The sequence below is a fragment of the Gekko japonicus genome, unplaced genomic scaffold (genome assembly GCF_001447785.1).
Source record: "Gekko japonicus isolate JY-2015 unplaced genomic scaffold, Gekko_japonicus_V1.1 scaffold37, whole genome shotgun sequence".
NCBI classification, from domain to species: domain Eukaryota; kingdom Metazoa; phylum Chordata; class Lepidosauria; order Squamata; family Gekkonidae; genus Gekko; species Gekko japonicus.
In genome coordinates this window covers 1,337,432-1,364,758 of record NW_015171503.1, presented here as the reverse complement: position 1 = coordinate 1,364,758, position 27,327 = coordinate 1,337,432, and the positions used below count along the sequence as shown (strand labels likewise).

The window sequence follows — 27,327 nt, the reverse complement described above, 5'->3', positions numbered from 1 at the left end:
AATACTGGAGTGGGTTGCCATTTCCTTCTCCAGGTGGATCACGCTTGGTCTGAGTTCTCTGCTGTGGCCTGTCCGTCTTGGGTGGCCCTTCACGGCATAGCCCACAGCTTCATTGAACTGCGCAAGCCCCCTCGCCACGACAAGGCAGTGATCCCTCCATAGCAGCCATTTTCTCCAGAGGACCTGATCTCTGTCATTTGGAAATCAATTGTAACAGCAGGAGATCTCCAGGTCCCACCTGGAGATTGGCAACACTGGGGAAAGTCAGCTGCACAGCCGGAGGTTGAAGAGAATGGTTTGATGGTCACTGGCCCACCTCATTAGCCAGCCAGCCATGGTGGAGCCAAGAAGGGGAGAGAGCCCTGTTAAATTTTTTCTGACAGGAAAGTGGGCGGGGGAGGGGGTTATGCTGAAAGTCCTTTGTCTTTTTACTACAGAAGCAAGCTTGATTGCCTACCAACAAGCACTGAGGGGACAGTTAGTCACAGTTAGTCCCACACAGGAGCCAAGAGAAGTATCTTTCTTAGGAGAGAGTCCGGCTTTCCAGGAGCCGCAGCTCGTTTCCTCTAGGCCGGACCCTCCCTGGCGCTGCCACTGCTGCTGAAGGAAGGCGGGGGAACCTTTGAAAGGTGCTGGTCAGCCTTCTCTGTGGTACATACTGCTGAGCTGTCACCCTGACAAAGCGCCGGCCTTGTGGCTGAGGGAGAGGGGCCGCGAGGGGCAGCGAAGGTGAGTGCTTCCCCTGCTTGCTGCCACTTGCTAGGTCTGCCTCCTACTTTCCTGTGGAGGGGTTGCTGCTCCCTCAGCGGAGCATCCATCCTGTTCGTTGGCTCCCTCCAGACTGAGAGCAAGATGCTGGCTGCTGGCTCTGTGGGCGGGGCCGAGCTAACGGAGTGAGGCAATGTAGCCAGGGGATTGGGAGTCCACGAGAGTAGCAGCTGTGGGAGCGTGTGGAACGTTGAGGAAAGTGGGACACGAAAAGTCTTTTATATATAAGGAGAGAGAGGCAGTTCATTATCGAAATGAAGTTTTCAATATCCGGATTCTTCACTGGAAAGAACTACTTTGGAAAGAGAATTGTATGGAATATTTCATTGTGTATTGGAAGATTCATATTTAGTATCATTGTGCTTTACAGTGTAAGGATTACAGTCATGTACTGCACACAGTGTATCTGTCCAATATATTAACATGGTTGCTAGTTCTATTGTCCTGCTTCACAGCTTTTTCCCATTGTTGTTACTACTATACTGCTGTGTGATCTTTTTTGTTTTAGACAGATAAATATTGATTTTTAAAAATCTGTAATGTTCTCTAACAGCTCTAATGAGTTTTTCCTTTAAACACTACTTGATTTATTATTAACGAACATAAAAATGAATTAATGGTTTTCTTATGTAATGATGAATGGTTGCTTTTCTTTGTAAAGAAAGAAGTTCACACCAGTTAATTGTGGCATGATACTGGGGGGCAAGCCACACCAGTGTCATCCACTGATCCATCTCTGATGTTTTTCTTCTGTGTTTTGTATTGAATGATCTGTGAAGTTGGCTCAGTATGTGAATTGTATCAGCCAAAGAAAAAGGAAATTTCACTTCCAAAGCATGGAGATCAATGGTCTTCCCTTTAATTATTTATCAGCCCTTCGTATGACAGAGGACAAGGGAGCAGACTTGTAGTGTGACCCTAAGCAGAGTTATATTCTTCGAAGTTCACTGAAATCAGTGGGCTTGGAATGGTGTAGCTGTGTTTAGGATTACAGTGCTAAGCAGAAAGGAATGCTGGAAATAACCAGAACCTTCTGTTGCTAATTCCAGCAAGGACTTCTCTGTGAAAACCTATAATGGCTGCATATTGTAAAAGAGATCCCGTTTAGGGTCATGAGCATGATGGTATCTAAAATATGAAGTTTTGAGAAATATACAGTGTACCCTTTCAGGTTGTATAAAGGCTTTATTTCAGTTTTAGGTCAATATGTTTTTATGGTTATGAGAACCAATCAGTGTGACCTGTTTATGGAAAGGTCTAAATAATAAATGCATGAATTTTTTTATTTACTAAAATAATTGTTCTTCCTCGAGCTGGAGGACATCTTGGTGGGTGATTCCCATCTTCCAATCAGGAAGGTAGGCACAAAGTATTCCATTTCCTATCACCTTGGTGGGAGTCACCCATCCCTCTATTTCTTTTCCTGCCTTGGCAGGGAGAGCAGTTTAGAATAGGAACTGTCTCACCTATTCAACGCTTTCCTACTTTTTTCTACCTTTTTTCCTTACACTAATCTTTAGGGCTGCAGTGGCTCAGAGGTTTAAGATGCTGAACTGCAGACCAGAAGGTCGGTAGTTCAACAGTTTGAGACCCAAGTGCTGCACGATGGAGTGAGCTGCTGTCTCTGGTCCCAGCTCCTGCCAACCTAGCAGTTCGAAAGCAAGAGATTGCAAGTAGATAAATAGGTACCACTTTGGTGGGAAGGTAACAGTGTTCTGTGCACCTCGGTGTCTAGTCATGCCAGCCACATGACCACAGAAATGTCTTTGGACAGTGCTGGCTCTTCGGCTTAGAAACAGAGATGAGCACTGCCCCCTAGAGTCGGATTCGACTGGCTTTTGAGTAAGGGAAACCTTTACCTAATCTTCTTTAGAGCTCTTTATATCATCTACTCTTTCCTGCTTCAATCATTTTCTCTCTCTCGTTTTCACAAAGAAGATAAAAGAAATTCAAGGGCCCAGCAGGGGCTGACTGCTGACCACTGCAGCCACTTTTTCGCCTTCCCTGCTCATCAGCCTGCACAGAGCGCATCCTTCAACCACTCTAGAGATGGAAAATTGAAAGAATAGAAGAAGAAGAAGAGAAGAGATTGGATTTATACCCCGCCCTTCACTACCCAAAGGTGTCTCAGAGCGGCTGACAAACTCCTTTCCCTTCCCCTCCCCACAACAGACACCCTGTGAGGTGGGTGGGGCTGAGAGAACTCTGACACAAACTGCTCTTTTTCGAGGACAGCTGTGCCAGAGCTTGCGACTGACCCAAGGTCACATCAGCAGGTGCACGTGGAGGAGTGGGGAATCAAACCCGGTTCTCCCAGATTAGAGTCCGCGCACTCAACCACTACACCAAACTGGCTCTCGGTTGGTTGGCAGTGACAGCTTTCTCTCTGAAGGCGAGCTGGAAGCTCCTCTCACAGCCGGTCCTGATTTAAACACCACAGAGACCGTGGCAGATTGATTGGGAGCCACTTTGTCAGCTGGTCCTGGAAAGAAGAAGGCAGAGAACCAAAAGCGCACCAGAAAGAGGTGCCATTCCTCCCTATTGCTTGTATCTGCAGCGGCCATTTCTAAGTTGACTGCAGTCAACCACCTTGCCAACCAACCGGAGGAGGCTGCACAGTGGTTTGTACCACAGCCATAAAGCCAGACAGAGGCTGCAGGACCCAGAGAAAATCTTCAAAGCTGCCCTTCTGAACAAGGAGGAGTGGCAATCATGTCTGCCTCCAATGACAAGCTGGATCTACTCATGAGTAGTGCACAAGGAATTGGAACCTTCATGCTTTCTTCTGAATTTATAGCTTTACTTAGACAAACATGAGGGAAGAGATTGCGAATTCTGTTGAGGGGAGACGAAAGGCATTGAGCTCACCCCAGCCCTTCCCCTTCCAGACAAAGAGATATGGAAGGATCTCTTCTCCAGAGGGTGGTCTAGTTGGCCCATTACGTCAGCTGGTTAAAGAGGTTTACACCAGGAAAAGAGACAGAGATAACGCCCAGTCAGTGTTCCCTCTAAGCTGAGTTAGTGTGAGCTAGCTCACAGATCTTCAACGTGGTCTCTGTGCCTCACACCCATGGGGGATCCAGTGCGCACACGCTGGATTGATCGGTGCTGTAGCAAGCTCTTTTAATGGATTTTCGCGCCCAGTCCCTCGGGCATGCGCAGGAACCCCACCGCGCATGCCCAGAGGGGTGGGCACGGACATCCCGCCAGTTCCTTTCTTACCGCCACGTTGGAAAGACCTCTTTCTTCATCGGTCTGATCGGTTCGTGGTTCGCTTTTGCCTCACAGCTGTAAGGAAGTATTTCCATACTTTATTTTTCTGTTTTAGTCTTTTGTTCTTCAAAAACATTTTTTAAAACTTTATTTTCTTCTGAGGGGAATTTACCTCAGGCCTTCGGGCTACCCCCCCCCCCCAACCGTTCCCTCCACTTCACTTCTTTATGGAGAAGAAGTGGGGATTTTTCAATAGATGAAAGCGTTGTGGTAGCAAACGTGCTCCTCCTGACCGCCATACCCTCTGCATTTTTTGCCTTGGAGAGTCTCACAAGCCAGAGTCCTGTCGTCACTGTGCTCGCTTCTCCAACCAAACGAGGAAGAACCGCGCTGCGCGCCTTAAAGTGGCGCTGCTTAAATCGGCCCTTGCTCCTGCCTCAGTGATGGAGGAGAGACCGTCTACGTCGACAGCTCCGGCATCGAGACCTGCCTTCGATGTCGACCGCCCGACGCCGAAGCTCCCGACATCGAAGGGAAGATCGTCTGCCTCAATGCCAGTCAAAAAGAAAGCTAAGGCAAGTACAGAGCTTAAGTCCGCAAAGAAGGGCACCTCCAAGTCCCTTAAGGCGGCGAAGAAGGGGAAGGAAGCGGTGCCTGCACTGGGTGATGCCCCTATAGTGCTTCCCACTCCAACGGCAGTATCGATATCGGAGGCCCAAGTCCCTCCACCGATACTGACCATCCATGTATTGGACTCCCCTGTCCACCAAATGGAGCCTCCTTACTCCGACATTGAAACGGTGAAGCTCCTAAGTAAGCAGATGGATGCAGAGCATTCTCTGTCTCCTCCTCCGTCGTCGACATCGACAGTATCGGAAGCTCCCGACATCGATCCACATCGGAACCGATATACCTCATGTGACATGCAGCGTCACCCTCCTCGTCTGCACACTCAAATCTGTCAATATCGACGACCGACATTACAGGGACAATGCCTGCAGACAAGGTACTGCTTTGTCTCCCAGACGTCCACGGCCCAGATGTTGCTCCCCCAGAGTCTTCCTACCCCCCCCATCAATGTCGTGGGATCAACGACAGTTGAGATACCTCTACAGGGCTTATCCACCATCCATGCCGTGTTTAACTCCAGCGGGCTATTCTGATTGGGATTGCTATTCGACCCACTCAGTTCAGAGGTTGAGATCCCCCCACAAGTCAAGACCTTCAGCATCTCTGTCGTGTCCTCCTGTAGTCGATCCATCCCAACATACTCTGGAACCAAGTTGTCCTCTCAATCCTCCAGTTGGAGGACTTACCTGTATCTCCATCTGACAACCTTACCTCTTACACTGATCTAGTCAAAAGAATGGCCCACTCTTTAGGTCTCTCTGTCGTTCAGCAACATCCGCAGGCAACAAATACTGTTTACGATATAGTTCAGCTTGATACCTCGTCCATCTTGGCATTACCCATGTCCTCAGTCCTTCTTCAGGCAGCAAAGTCACCATGGCTAAAACCTTCATCTGCTCCGGTGTCCACAAGACAATTGGATCACATGTACAGAGTCCAAGAGTCAGATGCCGAATTTCTCTTCTCGCACCCTCAGCCAAACTCTCTATGGTGATAACGTCTTCCTCCAAATCCAAGAGAACGCATTCAGCACCTTCTGACAAGGAAGGTAAGAAGTTAGATGCTTTTGGCAGGCGCTTCTACTCCACAGGAGCGTTGGGAGTCAAGGCCACCAACTACCTGGCCTGTATGAACCGGTATCAATACACTCCCTGGGAGCGGTTCTCAGAACTTCTAACACACTTCCCAGATGACAAACTTCAGGCGGCCAGAGTCATCCAAAAAGAAGGCGTGGTGTTGGCAAAACAACAGCTCAGCACTACCAAACATGTCCTCGAAGCATCTTCACGAACGATGGCTTCTGCAATAGCTCTCAGAAGACATTCCTGGCTCCGCAACACTAACCTCCCGTTAGATACTAGGTCTTATGTGGAAGTCCTCCCCTTCAACGGCCTGGGACTTTTCAATGCTACCACTGATTCTACTCTCCAAGAGTTAGATAAAAGCATAAAGGCTTCTCGAGCTCTAAGAGTCTCGTCCTCTGCAAAACAACAACAATACCGTCCCCGCACCTGGTCGAGGTCCTGGCACAGACGTACCCCAACTCATCAGTCTCCAGACACACGATGGGGACTGCGAACGTCTTTGGGAGGCCAACTATCCGCCTTTCAGAAACCAACATTCGGTTCCGGGCAACAAACTTCCCACGCCAAACAGTCCAAACCCTCCAAGCAAGGTTTTTGACTTCCCAATCACCAAGTCAGCTCCTAACCTCCTGTTTCCCTTTCTTAACGCTTGGCGTTGCATCACCTCGGACGAATGGGTGCTCTCCATCTTGACCCAAGGTTACAAAATTCAGTTCCAACAGAACCCCATTACTCCGGTCTCCTGTTTTACCTCAGTAGAACACAACCAACTAGATGAGACTCACAACTATTCGTCTTGTACACTCCGGCACGGCTGGGTACACGAATCACGGCCCAGCGCCTGTCAAAGTGGATTGTAGGTCTAATCCATCTATGTTACCTACTCGCCAAACAGCCATTACCTGGCCCTATCAGGGCTCACTCTACCAGGGGTGTCGCGACTTCCACTGCCTTTCTCCAGGGAGTGCCGTTGACGGACATTTGCAAAGCCGTTACATGGGCCACGCCTAACACCTTCATCAGGCACTACACCCTAAACGTCCATACCAATACCAACATGGGACGTCACATTCTGTCTTCGGCTACGCAGTAAAAGACCTGCCTCCTCCAGGTAGGCTACTGCTCGCTAATCTCCCATGGGTGTGAAGCACAGAGACCACGTCGAAGATAAGCAGGTTGCTTACCAGTAACTGGTGATCTTCGAGTGGTCATCTGTGCATTCACACCACCCACCCTCCTTCCCCGCTGCTGTCAGCTTCTACATTTTTAATAGGGGTCGATTTGCGGCGATTTGTAGGAACTGGCGGGATGTCCGTGCCCACCCCTCTGGGCATGCGCGGTTGGGTTCCTGCGCATGCCCGAGGGAATGGGCGCGAAAATACGTTAAAAGAGCTTGCTACAGCACTGATTGATCCAGCATGTGCGCACTGGATCCCCCATGGGTGTGAATGCACAGATGACCATTCGAAGATCACCAGTTACTGGTAAGCAACCTGCTTTTTTTTAATCCTCTGCTCACACATTTTTGTCTTAGCCCAGGAAGGATGGCTCCAGAGCAAACTAATTTATGAAGTCGCCAGCTGGTAGCTCACAAAGTAGAATTTTTGCTCTCAGGTCTCCACAGCTTAGAGGGAGCATTGCTCCCAGTGGGACCCATACACCCTTTCAGACAGCAGGTGAAAGGGAGGAAGGGGAATTTCCCTTGGACAAGGAAAAGGAGAAAATAGAAATCCCTGAACAGTCCATAAGATTCTTTAAGTCTATATCATTAGTTCTTATCCAAGACCGTGGCATAAGAACATAAGAGACGCCAATGTTGGATCAGGCCAAAGGCCCATCCAGTCCAACACTCTGTGTCACACAGTGGCCAGAAATACCAGTGCCATCAGGAGGTCCAGCAGTGGGGCCAGGACATTAGAAGCCCTCCCACTGTTGACCCCCCCCCCAAGCACCAAGAAGACAGAGCATCACTTGCCCCAGAGCCCCTAGCTATACCTTGTGGCTAATAGCCACTGATGGACCTCTGCTCCATATGCTTATCTAATTCCCTTTTGAAGCCGTCCATGCTTGTAGCACCCACCACTTCCTGTGGCAGTGAATTCCATGTGTTAATCACTCTTTGGGTGAAGAAGTACTTCCTTTTATCCGTTCTAACCCGACCGCTCTGCAGTTTCATGGAGTGCCCACGAGTTCTTGTATTGTGAGAAAGGGAGAAAAGTACCTCTTTCTTTACCTGCTCTTTCCCATGCATAATCTTATAAACCTCGATCATGTCACCCCTCAGCCGTCTTTTCTCCAAGCTAAAGAGCCCTAAGCGCTTTAACCTTTCCTCATAGGGAAAGTGTTCCAACCCTTTTATCATTCGAGTTGCCCTTTTCTGCACTTTCTCCAAAGCTATAATATCCTTTTTAAGGTGTGGTGCCCAGAACTGCACACAGTATTCCAAATGCCTTAGAGCTGCAAGAGAATGCCCCAGGAGAAGACTCGATCCCTCTTTACTGGAGGCCAAGGATAGACCCAAAGGGAACAAAGCATTCTTCACTAGATCTAGTATAGTGAAAAGGGTGTTCCCCTTCCCCGATTTATTTGAGGAACAGCTGAAGATAGAATGGGTGAAACCTATGGCCAATAGGCAATTTTGTAGTTTTATCAAAAGCTATATGCATTACCATCTTTCGCTAATCAGTTTTTACAGGTCCTAGTGGTGGATGCTCCAGTAGCAGCCCTACAGTCACTTGGACTTCTGTCTGAGGATGACAAAGGCACAATTAGAGATAATATGGACAAGAAGGCTGACTTTGCCATAAGAAAGGCTCATGAAGCCCCCACCATGCCCATAAAAGCCTCAGCACCTGCTTCGGTAGTCTCAAGGGCAGCTGGACCAGAAAATTTTACAGCTTGTTCTCTCCAGCAGTCGTTGCCTGGTGGAGGGAGCCAGCATAGTGCTTAAAGCAACCTTATTTACCACAGATGCAAGATTGAGCTCTTTAATCTTCTCATTCAGGGCTACAGAGTCTGGCAGCTGATTCCCATGCCAAGGCAATAGTTACGGCCTACTCATTCCTAGACCTACTCAATCTTTGGTGACTCTTTTGACAAAATCCTCATTGAAACCAGAGAAAAGAAGAAGACGATGCCCAGAACACTAAGCTGTTCTGACAGGAGACCCTTTGGGAGTTACTCCTTTTGCTCCCTACTAGTCCTACCAAGATTAAATAAAGAATACAAAAGACAAAGTTGGGGCTCCTCCAGACAATCCTTCAGAAGGGGATCCTTCAACAAAACAGTCTGTGACAATAAGCTATCTAAAACATGACTGCAGGCCAATTCCGGTGGAGGGACATCTACATTTTCAAGATATGTGGATCAATTCTTAGATGGTCAATTGATCCCTGGAGTTAGTAACCAAAGATTACTCCTTAGAGTTCAGTAGTCTTCCACCAGAATGCTTTCTTATCTCCCTTATACACAAGAATCCAGAGAAACTTTACAGAACCCAGACAGATAACTACTGACCCTGCTTAGGTTCTGACCTCTGATGAGGTCAGGCTAGCATGAGCTATCCAGCTCAGGACTAGGCACTATTTGTTGTTGTTCAGTCGCACAGTCGAGTCCGACTCTTCGCGGCCCCATGGACCACATCACGCCAGGCCCTTCTGTCTTCCGTTGTACTCCAGAGTTTGCTTAACTTCAAACTATTACTTGGTCTTTATTCCGTGAACCACTTTGAGTCTCACTGAGAAAGCTGGGTTAATATAAATACATATTTCATTCAGTGTGTGCAGTAAAAGTACTAAAACGTTTTTGTGTCTTTCCCCCCATCTTCTGCTATTCTGGTTTCGAATACAATCTAATCCATTCGAGTAGCTGGAACTGTATAGTTTCCTTAGTTAATTGCTTTTAAATGTGTGATGTTTTATGAAGGGAGCCACATCAGTTGTTCCAGATATAATATTTAAAGAATTGGTCTTCTCGCTAAGCTGTTACTTTTGGATTTCTGCCCCAAACCCCCCAATAAGTATTTCTGATTGGTGAGCAGCTTTCTGCCTTGGAGAGAGATAGTTTTAATTTAGTAAACTATGCAGATTTCGAGTTAGCACTAAAGAGTCTTCCTTGTCCCCTCTTTTCTCCCATATTTATTTGCTTAATTTACACACTACCTTCTTCCCCAGTGGGAAGCCAAAATGGCTTCTTACAGTAGTCTCTGTAGATATATCCCCATCCATCCAAGAGTGCGTCTCAAATATCAGAGTGTACTCTTTTTTTAACTTGGAGAAATTGTAAGTGTTGAGTTTCTGGGGGGGGGGGGGGGGGCGACATCACTCTGTTTCCAAGGGCTTTTTTCCAGTTTTTTCCAATAGGAAAATTTGATGGCACATTTTTTTGGGGGGGGGACTTCCTATGAAATACTATTTCTGTTAGAATAAATAAAACGTTAACTAAGGCAAAGTTTTGTATACCCAAAATGTACAGTCTTGAGGAAAAAGTCTTGAGGATTTTCTCAGCATTTCCAATGAGAAATTTGGCGAGCACTGGGAAAAAATTATACCGTAGACATATACAGTGCTTTGTTTAAATGTAAATAATATCAACAATTGATGTGCTCTAATATGTTCAATGATAACTCATTATTTAAAAGTTCAGTATTCTCGTTGTTACAAGGTTTTGCTTAATATCCAGACATGCTAGTAGCCCTATCTATTGTGACTCTCGGAGAGAGTTTCTGCTCAAACAGTACACTTTCTTCTGTTTTACTACAGTTTTTCTATCTTCAGAATTTGTTTTCTGCCTTCAGCCTTTTGTTTTCTAGCTTCAGCTCTGGCTGCTTTAAACTGAGCTAGCTGCAAGAGGAGCCAACCCAGAATCAGCTGCCCCGCTGATCCTCTCTTGCCTCCCCGCTGCACGCAGACCCTGGGCTCAGCTTCTCCTGCAGCGTGGTTTAAACTGTGCTGCCGGAGAAGCTAAAGCAGTCCCAGGGTCAGGCTGGCTTTTTAAAAAAAGTATTGGTATTTTTCTTCTTGGGTCTATTGGACCCCCCAAAATTTAGGAATTCTGAAAAATCCAAGATTACCTGCAAGGAAGAAGAGTATCCATACTTAAAAGTGTTTTGCATCTTCAGTTAATAGAACTGGTGAGATGTCAGTGTAAAAAATCTCCAGCTGCACGAGCTCTCAGTCCCGCATACTGGTAGTTTCTTTGGATTTAGGTTTCTGTGACATTCAGTTCAGGGTCACTTTTTAGGTACATTCAAAAGTAGGCTCATAGTTTGATTTTAGATCACAGTGGCTAATCCTGCAATTAATTAAAAATGGGTTTGGGTGTTTTATAGAATATAATGTATCTGGTGTCATGGGGGTGTTGTATATCTTTTAGGTGGGATAAAAATATGCATAGGAGTATGTAATTTTGTATTTTAAACTTTTAATAGAGAGAAGGAGCAAGAAAAGGAAGAACAGTTAATGGAAGACAAGAAAAGAAAGAAAGAGGATAAGAAGAAGAAAGAATCTACTCAGAAGGTAGGCCAGGTGTTTGACTGCCAAATTTAAGGGCATTTATTTGTTTATGTTGAATAATACAGACATCATCCTGGCTCTTCAAGAGGTGATCTACTTGATACTTCTGTTATCTTGCTAGTGCTTGCTCCTTTACCTCCACCATTATGCTGCATGTACACCTCAGCTTCCTTCTCTGCTCATCAGAAAGGCCTACTAACTCTTGGATGCTAGAATAGGAAGAAACATACTAAATTGTGCATGCAGTCACATCAGCCATTTTATACCTTGGTCAATGCAGATCCCATTGCACTTGGAACTGGTCCATTCTGCATAGTTTCCCACTTAAGCACTAATTTGGTAGCAGTTGCTGCTTTTCTTGGGCATACAGGCAAATAGCCAATTAAATCACGCTTACAACCACTTTAGAATATTGCATGTTCCTAGGATGCCATCTACATTTATAAACACTGGACTCATTGTACTAATCATAACTAGTACATGAATATAACCTGTTTGGATGGGCCCCCAAGCTTCTGCGGCAGAGATCCAGGAGTTAGTGGTCTTTTTCTTTCTTTCATAAATGCAAATACAGAAGTTATCATTCCCTCCATAAAAATGTATTTCGGAATAATTTGGGATCCAATTCTTAGTACATAATAGTTCTAATGAAATTACGCTGCTTGGTAATTTTAAGTATTATAAATATTTAGGTAGATCTAAGAGGGTTACTGTGATTAAATTTAAAGATGTTAGCTCTAGCCTGCTTAAACTGGTACACTGAACACCATCCAGGGGAAGGAGAGGGAAAGAGATTATTTGTTCAAGGATTACATGTATATACAAGAATGTTGATAATTTTCAGTTTGTTACATAGTAGCTTTGTCCTGTATTGACATGGTTACAAGAGCTGCAGAAAATGTGGTGAAATATGTGCGTCACAGATGCCTGCTAGTTTCAGATTGGTTACAAAATCATTTTATTGCTGTCACTGAGATGTAACTATGCTACCAGCATAATAGCAAAAAATTACAGTTTTAAACAGTTATTCAGAAGAATTCAACAACTAAGTAACATTTAAGAATTCTACATGGTGGGGGGAGACAGGTTATTGCTTAACAAAGACATGTTGTTTCAATGATATTTAAAAGTTGCCAAGTGTGGGAGAAATTGACCAGAGCATGTGTTTCCTCAGCAGGTTAAGCATTTATAGAAATGCTTCCAGAGGGCACTGTACATGAACATTATAAAGGCAAAATCTTTAGATTCGTATAGATTGATAAGGTGATGTTAAGCATTATGCTTGCAATTTAAGTTTTGTTTCTAGACATAAGTTAGTGCTGTATTAGAATGTTTTTACTGCTCTTATTATGCTGATGTGTATGAAGAATCTTGGGGGAGGGGTGGATTTAATTTGTATATCTGGTGAAGTCCATGGGGGAAAGTGGTGATCAGATAAAAAGGAGATGGGTAAAAATAAAGGACACTTCTTAATATAAACTAGTACTCTTTACTGGTGCCAAGGCTTTTATTCAGAAAGCATTTTCACGTGAATCCAAGAGGAAGGGCTAAATTTCTGCAAATTCATCAAAGAGGAATAATTTTTTGCCCTCCTAAATTAAAACTATTGAAGAATAGTTCTGAATAGATCCTCAGCCCTAATAATAAGAAATACAGGTACACGGAGCCTGTCAGATGTAGTGGAGTTGATTAGAACAAACTTCTAAGATTGAAGGGCATCTCTGCCTATCAAATTTCTTACCAAATCTGTGAAACATTTGTGGTGATTTGCACTATATAACTCAGCATAGTGGTTCATAGATAGTTACTCTCACAACCACAATGTTGGATGGCTTTTGCATGGTTTTCAGACCTCCCTTGTATATTTATCTCATAGTTCTTTATTATCTCATAGTTCTTTATGTTTAGCATTCTCTGTTCTCGCTGATGACAGAGACCAAATATTTAGCTGCCGTTAGGACAACTACCAAAACTACCTTTTATAATGTTGGGGAGCAAATGTAACATTTGCTTATTGCTGGTCATTGTCTTGAGTCTCATTGCAGCCTGATTACCTTGTCAAAAGTCTAAGAGTGTACAGTTACAACTTTTGCTGTGAACCTGTGAAGACATCATATTACTCCTTTAATGAGAGCATAGAGGCCTTGCTGAATTAGATCAGGGTTCTCTCTAATGTGCCATGTTTTTTCCTGACCATGGCAAGCCAGGTGTCTCCAGGAAACAATAAAGCAAGGCTGACAGAAATAGTCCTCCCAGTTGTTTGTCCCCAGTATCTGGTATTCAGAGACATATAGTGCCTTTGAACAAGCAGGTGACATTTAACTATTATGTGAAATAGTTCTATTATCAGCTGACCTCCAAAAATTTTCTAATCCCCCTTTAAAGTCTTCTAAGCCAGTGGCAGTCAAAAGTTGTTACTGAATTCCATCAAGCATTGTGTAGAGTACTTTTTTTGGCACTCCTGACTCTACTGACCATCAGTTTCATTGAGTGGCCTTTGAATTCTAATAATATCAGAGAGAGAAATTTTCTCATGCTCCTCCCAGTGAGTGAATTTCAGAGTAATTTGTAATTCCATCATCCATCCATCCATCCATCCATCCATCCATCCATCCAGTGATTATGTCCCCCATAATAGAGTTCTAAACTACATAACTTCAAACACTTTAGCCTTTCTTCATAGTAAAAACAGTTTTTCCCATTGATGATTCTGCTTGCCCTTTATTGCCCCATTTCCAGCTCCCTTCTAGAATCTAGAAGAATTTGTCTTCTGTTATGTTCTAATGGGTTTAAGCAGGGTGCTGTCAGTGGGGGGACCCGCCTGGAACAGATGGTTCTCACCAGAGGTCATTTCGGGGGGGGAATGCGGGGGAACACAGTCCCCCCGGGTGAGGTACGGGGGGGCACATGACGAAGCCCCGCCCCCTGCTTCCGGCTGCCCCGCTTCTGGCCCTCGTTCAGCCAGGAGGAGGCAGGAGAAGAGGGAGGGTAAGTTGCTTCCTCCCTGCCTCTCCCCACCCCTGCCTGCCTGGGGCCAGGGAGGGCCTTTGCGGGGCTTCCTTGCACTCCCGCCGGCCTTGCAGGTCCACCACCGGGCCCCTCATGGGGCTCGGCAGTGGAGCTGCAAGGCCGGCGGCGGCGGCTGGGACTGTTCGGGGCGGGGGGGTGGCCTTATGACACACTTCCGGTGATGTCAGGGGGTGTGGCATATGCTAATGAGTTCCCCTAGCTCTTTTTCTACGAAACGACCCCTGGTTCTCACCCATCTCAGCCCTTTCTGCCTTTGGTAACCATCTCTCTCTGTGAGAGGGAGATCTCTGATGCTAAGGAGCAACTAGAGCTTTGTCTTCTGTGGCCAAGGATCAACCAAATTAAACTAATAGTCATTATTGTTCTTCACTAGTGAAATCACTGGAGCAGTTTTAAGATTAGGACATTTTTTAGGCCCTCCCCCACTCAGTGGTTTCCAAACTTTTTGAAATTAACCCACTTCTGAACTTTCTGTAGTTCTCATGATCTACTGTAAAGTAACTCCACAGTAGTTTCTCCTTTTCCAAATTAGAACACAGGAATCTTTTTAATTAATACAGACAATGTTTGTTGTCCTTTTCATGTTTAGTACTTATAAATGCATAGATTATTTCGTTCATGGACATTTCTCACATTATGGAGTAGCAAACTCAAATTTGCCATTGAGCTTCCCAAAGTCTTTTTGTAGCTCATACTGTTCTCTCTCCTCCCTCTTGGCCTCACAGCCTGCATATAAGAGAGTTGTGACCTACTTTTGGATCCAGACTCACAGAGAACAACTGACCTAACTAATATGTCCTGATCTATTGTTTTCTGCCCTCCCTGAAAAGGGTACCCTGGAATGAACCAAGCAGAAGCTAGATGAACCTTCTGGTTGAGGCATTTGAGGAGCAGGAACTTGACTGGAGCATATTAATGCTTGTACTTGGTGTGGTCTTTTGAATGGTTATATTTGGATTTGAATTGCTAGTCTCCTTTAGCTTTTTGAGTGCTGCTTGCATGCGGTTTTGGATTGGAACCTGCCTATAGCATATTTCAGATGATCACTGGCAAAACGAGTGAGCTTTTGCTAACTCTTCTAGGGCTCTGGGGCTAAAATGCACTCAGTATTACTGTTACCGGGCAGCCCTATTTCAAACACAAGGGTATATTCTGCTTTGTTTTGCACAGTTGGAAGAAGAGAGGATTGTTTCTCTGCATGTTCTCATTGTGCAAGAGAGATTTGGTTAGGTTGGTGCAAACAACACATTGTATTTCATTATTATAGACTGCAACTCTGCACCAACCAGAATTAGGGACTGGCTCAGCAAATTCTTTTGGAACGTATCCGGAAGCATGACACATGATGATATTAGGGATTTCACTTTATTATGTGGAAGTGCTTGTGACTGACAGGTTCAGAATTATATAGCTTCATGTTCCAAAACATAGAATGTCAGGGGATCTACCAGAGGCACATATGACTGTAGTAATTGGAAATCTTACATAATAATAGTGCAGACTCAAGCCATTTCATTTTTAGTTCAGTTCCAATTCATCTGTCTGAAATTGTCATTAAAGGTTGAACAAAGAGTTCAGCATATGGAAACCAATTTTTATTTTAGTTCATATGAAGCAATTTATAGTTTAACAGTACAGTTCTGATTTGTTGGGCTTTTTAAAAAATGTAGTTATTCTCTTTCTTACACACTATCTATTTTCTATGATTCTATGATTCCCTTTCCTGAGGGTATGAACACTGGGAAGATACTGCATTTTTTGCTGCTTGGTACCTTCTCTGAATAACCATAATAGATGCAGTCTTCCTCCAAGGGCTTATTTAAATAATTATGCATATGCTGAGCTTTAGGTCAAAGGTTAGAATACATTTAGGTACCAGTTTGTGCATCACAGGGAATAGCTGAGTGTTAGCAGCATGTGGAAAGTATTCTGCAATGTACAGTGCTGGCCTGCTTGAGACGACAAGTCTAAACCATGGCTTGGATGGCCAGGAACAAGCTTGCATGATTCTCCTTTCCTCATATTCTAATTCCTTCCTCCATCTCCCAGCTTCCTTTGACCAAACTAGGCAAAATATTGTTAGTGCTAGCCAAACCATGATTTGCAAACCTACTTCAAACTGTGGTTTGGACAGTAATGTTAACATAGTTGCCCAATTCAAACTGCATGGCATACTTTAGTTAGAGTGATGTGGAAATGAAGGAGGGAGTCTGAAAATGAGAGGGAACAAGGATGTGCATGAGCATGCAACATACTCTGAATTCTCCAAACCATGGTTTGGATTGAACCAAAGAATGAGGCTCACCCTATTGTGTTTTTGTCATCCTCCAGTAATAATAAATGTGTTTTGGGCTGACTTGTTGAAAATTGCATATGCCTATGCAGGTCAACTTTTCATATATAAATAATTTCACCTCGAAAACAGACTAAACTTAACCATAAGAAATCTGCATCTCTTTTATTTTTCTTATTATTTAACTTACAGGTCACAGATCAAAAAACCAAAGGTAAGAGACTTTTATTTTTCTGCAATTATAACAACTTACCTTGGCCCTTGAACAGGCCTTCTTAACAAAATTTCTCTACCCTTATTAGGGAAAAGATTATTCTATTCTACTAATATGAGGTAGCATTGCATGAGCAGAATGTGGAACAAAAATCTAACTGGAAGCCAGGCACAAATATCATAGGTTAGTCTGTTAGAAAACAAAACTACAAAGAGGTGTTTTTTTTGCTCCTTTAAAAAAAAAAAATGTCGCATAAGCATTCATGATCAGAGTGCAGTTCATTAAATACCCTGGCTTGGATCCTTTGAGCAAGTATCACCCATATTAGATGGCCCTCTACTGTGCAGTGTACTTCTTCTGATAGCACTTCTGAGGATGCAAGAAGGATGGTTTGCAGTCAGCACTTGTGCAAATAGAAATGCAACTAGAAGAGGAAGCACACTTCACAGCAGAGGCTATGTAACCTGTCTGGAAATTATTCGTAGGATCCAAGCCAGAAAGTGTTACTCTCATATTGCAAAATTGTGTGCATGTGTATATATTCACATGTGCATGTGTAGATACACAAAAAGGTGGTCTAAGTACAATAAGGAGGCATAGCAATCCAAGAAATAGGTATTGCCATTATTATGTAAACCACAGATGAAAATAAGATCCAAAGAAGCAAGTGCCTTGCTCTAAGGTAGTAATGTGTCTGGAGATGAAAAGATGCCTCAGTGAGAGGATCTTGAGAGATAAACACCATATTCCTTATATCAGATGTAATGGTGCAATTTCAATTTACCTGGCTTGTGCTGGTTAGAAGTCTACATTTTTAATTGCTTTATGGGTACAGAAAAGGTGGAAGAGAAGCTCCAGCTCTACTTTTGGAAATTAATGGGACCTGTTAATTGGCTGATAAAAGTTGTGTTATAATGGAAAATGGACATGAACACACACACACCCAAAAAAAGTGGTTCGGGGGCCACCCTTATTATAACACAACGACCCAAAAGGGCACCACCTGAGCTGGTACGGTGAGTTCGGTCCCCCCCTTTTCCCAGCTGTGGTGAGCCATCAGCAGGAGAAGGGGTGGGGATTACCTTCGAAGGGACTTCCCTTCCACTTTTCTCCTGGCCATGGCTTGCTGGAGCCACAAGAAAAGGGGAGATGCCCGGGAAGGGTTAAATGACTGGCAGCTATTTAACCCGTTAGTTTTACTTCTCCCCTCTTTGAATGGGGGGAGTGAAACCGAGGAGTTTAAATGGCTGCTCCCAAACAACCAAACCAGCCACAAGTCCGGTAAATGTTCAAGGAAGGCACCCTCCCCGAATTTTGGGTTGTGAACTGGTTCATGCCAATCCCTGTTCTGATCTATACATTTAGACCTGCTTTGCTGGAGTCACAGTCCACAATGACACTTCTTTATTGAGGCACAGGCCCTCCTATAATATAGAGCAACCATAACTTAAAAACTGACTTGTTTGTCTTATAATTGATATGTGTTGATTTGTTTATCTCCTTTTGAAACTTGTTGTGCAACCATTTGGACTACTCATGTGGTTCTAGAATAAAAGATAAACACTGTGTGAGCTTTTGAATATAATTCACATACACAAGGTTCCACAAATTTTGGCTTAGCATAGTTCTCAGCTGTTTTTTCAGTTCCTGGTGAAACCTATCCTGGAGGCCTCTGGCTCATGCAGAGAATTAAATAGGAAGGTGGGTGTCAGCTCCTCACTTTATTCCAGGCTTTGGATAAATTTAAAAGCATCATTACTATATAATACATTCTTGCTATTATAAAAATTCTTGGTGTTATTTTTTTGTTCCTTTCTTAATAAATCCAATGAGAAACTTCCTCTTTTCATTCCACTCTTATTTGAAGTGAACTTTACACTTTGATTTAAGATGTTTTCACTGGGTACTCATAGGCAATTTCAACCTAATCACCTTATATGTGGCTATGGTTGGGTTTTGGGGAGGGAGATAGATATCTTGTCTGTTGTGCATCATATTATACTTTAAATCACATTTGTTACCCATTACCCAGTTTGAGAATAGCCTTTGGTAACTTTTCTTAGATTGTCTGGCATTGTACCTTCCTGAGTAATTTGGCATCATCTGCAAACATGACCATCTCTGATTTCATACTGTTTATGAACAAATTATATATTACTGATTTCTGTTGAGATTCACAGGAGGCATTCTACTGCTTGTTTACCTACAATGTATAAACTGCTCTACCTGTTAGGTTTTTAAAGACTTTGGGTCACACTGTCTGGGCTCGACCTCACCCAGCCTGGGGTGGTGGTTGGGACACCCCCTCTCTCCCCCTGGATAAGGAACAGCCCTGGGGGAGATGCCCAAACATGAAAACCACCCCACCTATACCTGGCCAGACTCTGCAAGAGGCTCCCCTGCTCGGCCCCACTTGGGGAACACGGTGCTCAACCCTGGCCTGCAAGCCCCAACAGCATTGGGAACTCAACATGAGACTAAACAGAGCCTGACCAAGCCCAGAACCCCGCCGCAGAACGCCCGACCACCTGACAACCTCAGGCAGCATCTGGAGTCTGGGGGCAGGCTTGGGGGCAGGGCCGCAGTTGGAAGGCTGGGAGCATGGAGCTACCGGTGGGAGAGGGTGGGACATGGGCCCCAGCTTCCAGTCTGGGGAGGCTAGGGGGGCAGGGAAAGGAGGGTAGCAGGGAGGTGGGAGTAGAGCCCGATCAGTGAAAGGAAAGCCCCAGTCCCCGAGGGGTAAGACAGGCAACCCATCCCCTAGGGGACAGGGGGAGAATAAATGGGGAAGCAGACCTGGAGGCCGGGGAGGAGTACACTTGGAACTGGCGCCAGAGAGAGGGCTTCAGTGGGAATGAGGCGGACTTAGGTGAAGCAACCTCCGCCCCTCCCGTTCTAAGTCCACCAACTCCTCCCAGGTTTCTCCTCAAACACAGCAGAGGGCGGCACTCCTCCCGGGAGGCACCCCAGGCCTGCCACACACACACACACACACACACACACACACACACACACGTACACGTAAATTTCAGTTGATTACATTTGATGACTTCCACCCAAGTAAAGTGGATCCATTGAAATTTATTGTCTCTGAGTTGACTTTCGAATGTTATGAAAGTGCTAATTGATGGTGTACATGAATCATCACTTGATACTACAATAAGTGATGAATATGCATGTGTGAACCAGTTAATAGTCAAAATGTTTTTGAAAGTCACTTCCATTTAAATTTCTCAAAAGTTCATTAAGGCAAGACTTCATTAATACTTTCCAGAATCCTAGTATGGTTATGAGTCTCAGGTTGGAATTCCCTGCATCTCTTTGCTTGGGAGAATGTGTTGATTAATTGCAGTCCTTTAGCACAAAAGCTGATTTTACTGGTGATTTGAGAGTTCATGGCAATGATGTCTGCTTAACTGTTGTTTTTTTAACTTGTCAGATCTGCAACTTCATCTTTCATTCTCTCTATTTGATATAGTTCTTACAAAATACTGGCTGAGATGTTGGAATCTGTCCCACATCTTCTGCATTGAAGACTAATGCAAATAATTCATCTAACATTTCCGCAATTTTCTGAGTTTTCTTTCAATACTCCTGTAATTCCCTTGTTATCAAACAGTCCTAATGCTTATCTGGTTGGTTTATTTTCTTCTGTTGCATTTGAAGAAATTTCTGTTTTGTTTTACGTCTTTAGTGCTTCAGATTTTTTCTTGGTTTGTTTTACTATCTGAATTGAGTTCTGCGGGTATTTTGTGTTAGCATACAGTGTCTCCTTTGAATGTTCAGACAGACATCTGAAAAGGTGATATGAATATTCAATACTGTGTTTCAAGTTCCCCTGATCTAGTATATCTACCTGTTTGTGATAAAGGACAGGAAATATTTTGATCACTATGGTATGATAATTCAGATAACAACATAATGGCTACGATAACCTGAAATGACATCACATTCTAAATAAGCTAAAAACCCACAAAAACTTTAAAAACTTAACAGCCTGCCTATGACAGCAATTTCAGCATAAACCCAGACTTTGTAGAAGCTCCCTGCCTGAATGTGATTCATACTTGCCATAGGCAAGTTTTCAAAAGCAAGTTAACTCTCAGATCTCCCTTTCTTGTTGTTCCTTCATCAGGCTTTTAACTTTCCCCCTTTATTTTTTGTCTTCTGTGTTGCTTAGATTCATGGAAGAAGGTGCTAGGGAAGATTGAGCTCCTCCGTGACGCCCTGTGGGCATGGATGTGTACATTTTACTTTTGTTTCTGTCTTGACTGTGCCATGTGATAGCATACCAACCCACTTCAAAGGTAAAGGTTCCCTTGCTCGAAAGCCAGTCAAATCCGACTCTAGGGTTGTGGTGCTCATCTCCATTTCAAAGCTGAAGAGCCAGCGCTGTCTGAAGACATTTCCGTGGTCATGTGGCTGGCATGACTAAATACCAAGGCGCACGGAACGCTGTTACCTTCCCACTGAAGTGGTACCTATTTATCTACTTGCAATTTCTTGCGTTCGAACTGCTAGGTTGGCAGGAGCTGGAACTAGAGACGAGAGCTCACTCCATTATGCGGCGCACTCGGGTCTCGAACTGCTGAACTACCGACCTTCCACAGCCTGCAGTTCAACGTCTTAACCACTTGAGCCACCACAGCTCCTTACCAACCCACTTACCCCTATATAAAACTGCCAGAGATTATCAGAAGTTCTGTGACCTACACAGATCGATGTTGAGGGTTCATCAAGGTGGCTATCTACATTCACAGCCTTCTCTTTTTTCAGACATCTTTCCTGAAGGATATCTAGGAACTCTATGGATTAAATACCATGGGGTCCTGGAGGGTGATCGTAGCCATCTTTGTTTCACTTTAGTTGGTGCACTTTAATTGATGCTAGTGTAAAATTATGTGGGTGATTTTCTTTATAGATAAGTACACTGTGATAAACTTTGTGTGCCTTTTTGAACTCATTTGATAGGGATTGTTGCCTGCTTCTTTGTAATTCTAACATACTTTAATGGTAAAACAATGGTTTATTGTTAAAATGGAAAAAAAACAGAGATAATGTTGGAAAGACAATACATTAAAGAGTAATCATCCATATAGTTTGGTCAGTAGTTATAGACAATTGTTTTTACAACTCAAAACACCTTTCCTTTTTTGTTTTTCTTTTAGTGCCCGAAGCGACAAAACCAAGTTTAAGCCAACCAGTGACTGCCAGCCCAATTGGCAGCTCTCCATCGCCACCAGTCAACGGTGGCAACAATGCCAAAAGGGTGGCAGTGCCGAACGGTCAACCGCCAAGCGCCGCCCGCTACATGCCTCGGGAGGTGCCGCCGCGATTCCGTTGCCAGCAGGACCACAAAGTGTTACTGAAACGTGGGCAGCCCCCTCCGCCATCCTGTATGCTCCTTGGGAGTGGAGTAGGGCCACCTCCTTCTCCAGCACCTGGAGCAAATCCAAACAACGCACAACCAGTGACGGGAGTGCTGCTGCCGTGTGACAGTGGGACTGCAACCGGTATGAAAGCTTTAGTTGGAGAGAATAAGCAAAACAATTAAACATGACTAAATATCAATTTGATTTCTAAAACAAATTAACTTTACTTCACTATTCTAATTATTGCTAGCAAAATAATGTGTACAGACTATTCTTTTGAATTACTTCATGTAATTCTTTTGAATTACTTCAATTATTACAAAGATGTTGAAGGCATTTACCGTTTCTCTGCCTTGCAGGCTGAATGTTGGATGATGAAGGGTAGAACAGGACAAACATTAAATACTGTATATAAAAAGGTTGTGCTAGCTGAATGGTAAACGTGTCACTGGATTTTGATGAGATTGAACGAAGATCAAGGATTTCCACAATATTAATGGAGCTTCCTTCGTTACCATTGCCACTTCTCCTGTTTTGCGTATGGGCTTGCTTGTTTGTTAGATTGAGGTACTGAATTAGACTTCATAGGGTTGAATTTTGTTTCCATGCATCTGTACTGGTTATGTGAAATTAGTGAAACTTCCACCACTTGGTTGGAAGCAAGAAAGAAAAATGAAGGGGCTATATACTGTAGAGCCCAGGGGTGGGGGCAAATTATTTTCCCCCCTATGCAAGAGTGTCATCAAACAGTAGTTTTCTGATAGCGCCAATGGCAGCTTTCAAGTTCTGTGAGACAAAGTAAAAGGGCATACCCAGGAATGCCATCAAGATAAGTCCACATCTAGTGCTGCTGACTCTAGTATCTGGAGTGGGGGACACATCCCTATCAATTTAAATGAATAAGAATGTACGCACCCAAAGCCTGCCCCTCTTGCATACACTAGTGACTCTAGAATAAGGTATGGTGCAGTTTTTTGTCTTCTTTCTAACTTTGTTGGAACCTTTTCAGTGTTTTACAATCGAACTTGATGGGTACCGTTGAGGTCTCAATCCATTTCTTGGGTTTGGCTCAGATGTCACACAAAGCAATGGTTTCAGCTAATGGTGGTCAGTAGAATTGTTAAAATGTGAGCTACTCTATTAACTGTTTTACGTGAAACCAGCATTTGAAACCATAGTTCAAAGTTGGTTTATTAACATCTGTTCATCTTAAGTATGGCTTTGAGTGTTGTGCGAATGCACAGATATCCACACATTGTGACTGGGCTTATTAGCCAACTGTTACTTTCTACTAGTCAACTGTGAAATCCAGTCTTGGTACAGTATCACCTGCAGCAATAAGAACTCTTAAAGTGGTTGGGCTTTATACTGTGTTAATAAAGGGAAAACAGTTATTTAAATGAAGAATGAAACATGCCAGTGACATTGTTCATATTATTCAATCCTACTTAAATCTATGAATATGTGAAATGCTATTAACTTTTAAACTGATATTGAAAGTGACTTGTAATTTTTAGCAGCAAATACATAATTTTTATAACAAGCTCAAATACTGTATAACATATTTTCTCATGGAGAAAGGATTCCCCCCCCCACACACACACACACCAGAGCAACTTCCAAACCTGGAAAAGGGCTCTGAATTAGATAATTGGGAAGGGGCTGTGGCTCATCAGTAGAGCATCTGCTGTTACTTTCTACTAGTCAACTGTGAAATCCAGTCTTGGTACAGTATCACCTGCAGCAATAAGAACTCTTAAAGTGGTTGGGCTTTATACTGTGTTAATAAAGGGAAAACAGTTATTTAAATGAAGAATGAAACATGCCAGTGACATTGTTCATATTATTCAATCCTACTTAAATCTATGAATATGTGAAATGCTATTAACTTTTAAACTGATATTGAAAGTGACTTGTAATTTTTAGCAGCAAATACATAATTTTTATAACAAGCTCAAATACTGTATAACATATTTTCTCATGGAGAAAGGATTCCCCCCCCCCACACACACACACAAAATGTGAAGAAAGAAATGTGGCACAGTCTATAATTACTTTATATTTGGGGGGTGTTTTTACCACAGAATATATATGTTGTATAGTATTTGGACTTGTCATAAATACTGATAAGGAGAGGGGCCATAGCTTAGTCTGGGTAGAAAATAGCAGAAAAACGCCAAGGGAAGACCATCAAAGATTAAATGCACTTGAAATGGATATATAAAGTAAGTGTTTAAATTACAAATAAATGTCTATACTGAGTTGGTGGTTCACAATCCAAAACAAATACAATGTTCCCAAATATAATAATATGTACTCATGTCATATCATACTTCAACACTGAGATACAGATAAACATGACAGTAATTGCGCTTGCAGGCACTGATAACAAGATATGCACATAAATCCAACTGGTTGATTCTCCTTGCTTAAATGCAGTAAAAGTGTCCGAAGACCTTCTGCAGTCATAAATCAAGCAGAGGATGGCCAGTGAAAAATCTATAGCCGAACAACACCTTTCCTAGGTATATAGACGCTTCAGTTTCTCTTCTTCTGGATAAGCGGCTGAATAACGGAACCCGATTTCAAAGAGAATTACATAGCCTACCAGTTCTTTTAGCTTTGCTCGCTGGCTCTCAAGTTGAAAGAACAGTTCTCTCAGAGCTCTCTCAGCCCCACCTACCTCACAGGGTGTCTTGTGGGGATGGGAAGGAAAGGAGTTTGTAAGCTGTTCTGAGACGCTGAGTGAAGGGCAGGGTATAAATCCAATCTCCTCCTCCTGAAGAGGAGGAGTAGATGGTGCTGAACTGGATGGACCAATGATTTTAGTATAACTCAATGCTCGTGGAGCCAGCCTTGCTTTTTGAAAAGCAGCTTGGTGTAGTGGCAAGTGTTTCAGCCGCATTTGGTTCACCAACTCTCTCCTTTTGTAGATTCAGCTGATCTGGGAACACCAAGCCACACTTTTGCAACCTCATGTTTGAATTACTGTAATACACTCTGTGTTGGAGTGCCCTTGAAGACAACCCGGAAAGGTCAGATGGTTCAGAATGCAGTAGCCTGGTTATTGTCAGGCTAGCTGATACAAATGTATCTCGCACATCTTGAAACAGCTGCTTTGGCTGCCACTATGTCCGAGTCCAATTCAAGTTGCTGGTTATGACCTTTAAAGTTCTTTACAGCCTAGGACTCATATATCTAAAGGATTGCTTCCTGTATGTCTCCCTGCGCTAACTACAGCTCTCAGACTGGCACTTACTAACTGTCCCCCTACTTGAAATTGCTTGCCTGGCATCAACTAGATTCCATGCCTTTTCCATTGTAGCTCCCGCTTTGTGGAGCAAGCTTTCTGAAAGGGTTAGGGGTGAACTGTCTTTAGAAAGGTTCGGGAGGAACTGCAAGGCTATTACATGCTAGGGCTTTCAGTGGTGTATAAACTGCAGGTATTGTTTGGGACTGTGTGGGGGTTTGCTGAAATGATTTAATTGTGACTTGTAAGCCACCTTGCGCTACAGGGGCAGGCAGGATATAAATATTTAAATAAAGTAAACAAATATAATAAACATCGAGCCGCCTGAGATGGTGCCGGTCAGCTGAGGACGCCAGCATACCCCGCTGGAAAGAAGAGAGAACACACCGCCAACAAGGGTGTCGGTAGGGAAGTCCCCCCCCCCCTAAAAATCTGTGGCCCTAGGTAGGTTAACTACTGCGACTACACCAGTAGCAGTACACTGTAAACCGCTCTGAGACCCATTAGGGGTCATGGGCGGTATATAAATGCAATGTTAATAATAATAATAATAATAATAATAATAATAATAATAATAATAATAATAATCTGATCAGAGCTGCTGTCCTGTGCACACTTGCCTGAAAGTCAGACCAGCTAAAGCCAGTGGCACTTACTTTTGGGTAAATATGAATGTAGACAGAGTGAACTTCACGTTAACTTCCTGGGTGGATTTGTAACAGATTTTGAGCAGAAATCAGTGGCAAATTTGATTTCAATTTTTAAAAGGCCTCTTTGTTCATACCTACTAGATAACTTAAAGCAAGGACAACATTTAATATTTTTGTAGTGTGCTGTATTTCTCTCCTTTTCAAATCAGGAATATCAGTAGAGAGGAGGAGGAGGCAGACAGGGCAGCCAAATTCAGCTGCTTTTGAAACACAGAAAAGCCTCACAGGAAATCCCTGTTCTGGATGGGGTTGCACTCCCCATAAAGGAGCTGGTTTGTATCTTGGGGGTCCTCCTGGACCCAGGACTCCTGTTGGATAAACAGGTGACAGCAGTGGTCAGGGGTGCCTTTCAGCAGCTTTGACTGGCCAGCCAGCTGCGGCTCTTCCTGGACAGAAAAGTTCTTGCCACTGTGGTGCGTGCCCTTATAACAGCTAGATTTGATTACTGCAATGCGCTCTATGTGGTGCTGCCCTTGAAGACTGCCTGGAAGCTACAGTTGGTACACAATGGTGCAGCTTGAGTGTTGGGTCATAGGGACCGTATCACTCCAGTCTTGTTTCACCTACACTGGCTTCCAATTTGCTTCAGGGCTCAATTCAAGGTGCTGGTATTGACCATTAAAGCCTGTATGGCTGGGTACCAACACGGTGAGTAACCAGTGGTCGTTCTCCCATATGAACCTACCTGCTCACTCTGTTCATCCTCAGAGGCCCTGCTTTGGTTGCTCCCACCATCTGAGGCTAGATAAGAGGTCACCTAAGAAAGGGCCTTCTCCATTGTGGCGCCAAAACTTTGGAACTCCCTCTCCAGAGAGATTGTCTCCCTCTATCAGTGCAGAATGCAATATAAAACATGTCTCTGTGGGGTAGCAGTGGCCGTGAAGCCTGCATTTTTCAAGGCAAATCAGGATTTGACTTGATTATCTGAGTACCCAATTTTACAAACTTAACCATAGTTAAAATAAACCATGATTTCATAATATGTCTGAACTGAGCTTTGCTGTGCAGACTCATCCTGCATTCAGATTCTAACTATGCAATCCTGTCTCCTCAGAAGTAATTCCCACTATCTTCAGTGGTGCTTCAGTGTGCATAAGATTGCACTCAGAGAGTATTAAGCAAATCTACTGAAGTGTAAGTCTCATGTCGTTCAGTGGGACTTCCTCCCAGGAATGTTGTTTTAGGAGTGTAGCCATAATCACATAACAATATGACAGCAATCATAATTTTAAAAATCAATGTATGTTTG

General features: G+C 43.7%; 1 protein-coding gene across 2 annotated transcripts in view; it reads left to right on the top strand.

The window, feature by feature from the left end:
• The window catches only part of TNRC6B (trinucleotide repeat containing 6B), a 171,224-nt gene that overhangs the window by 83,408 nt on the left and 60,489 nt on the right, over nt 1-27,327 (top strand). For both annotated transcript variants that reach the window (XM_015419237.1, XM_015419238.1), the window contains exons 5-7: nt 11,125-11,212; nt 16,725-16,746; nt 21,915-22,259. In XM_015419237.1, coding sequence (XP_015274723.1) covers nt 11,125-11,212; nt 16,725-16,746; nt 21,915-22,259 — 455 coding nt within the window. The remainder of the gene's footprint in view (nt 1-11,124; nt 11,213-16,724; nt 16,747-21,914; nt 22,260-27,327) is intronic.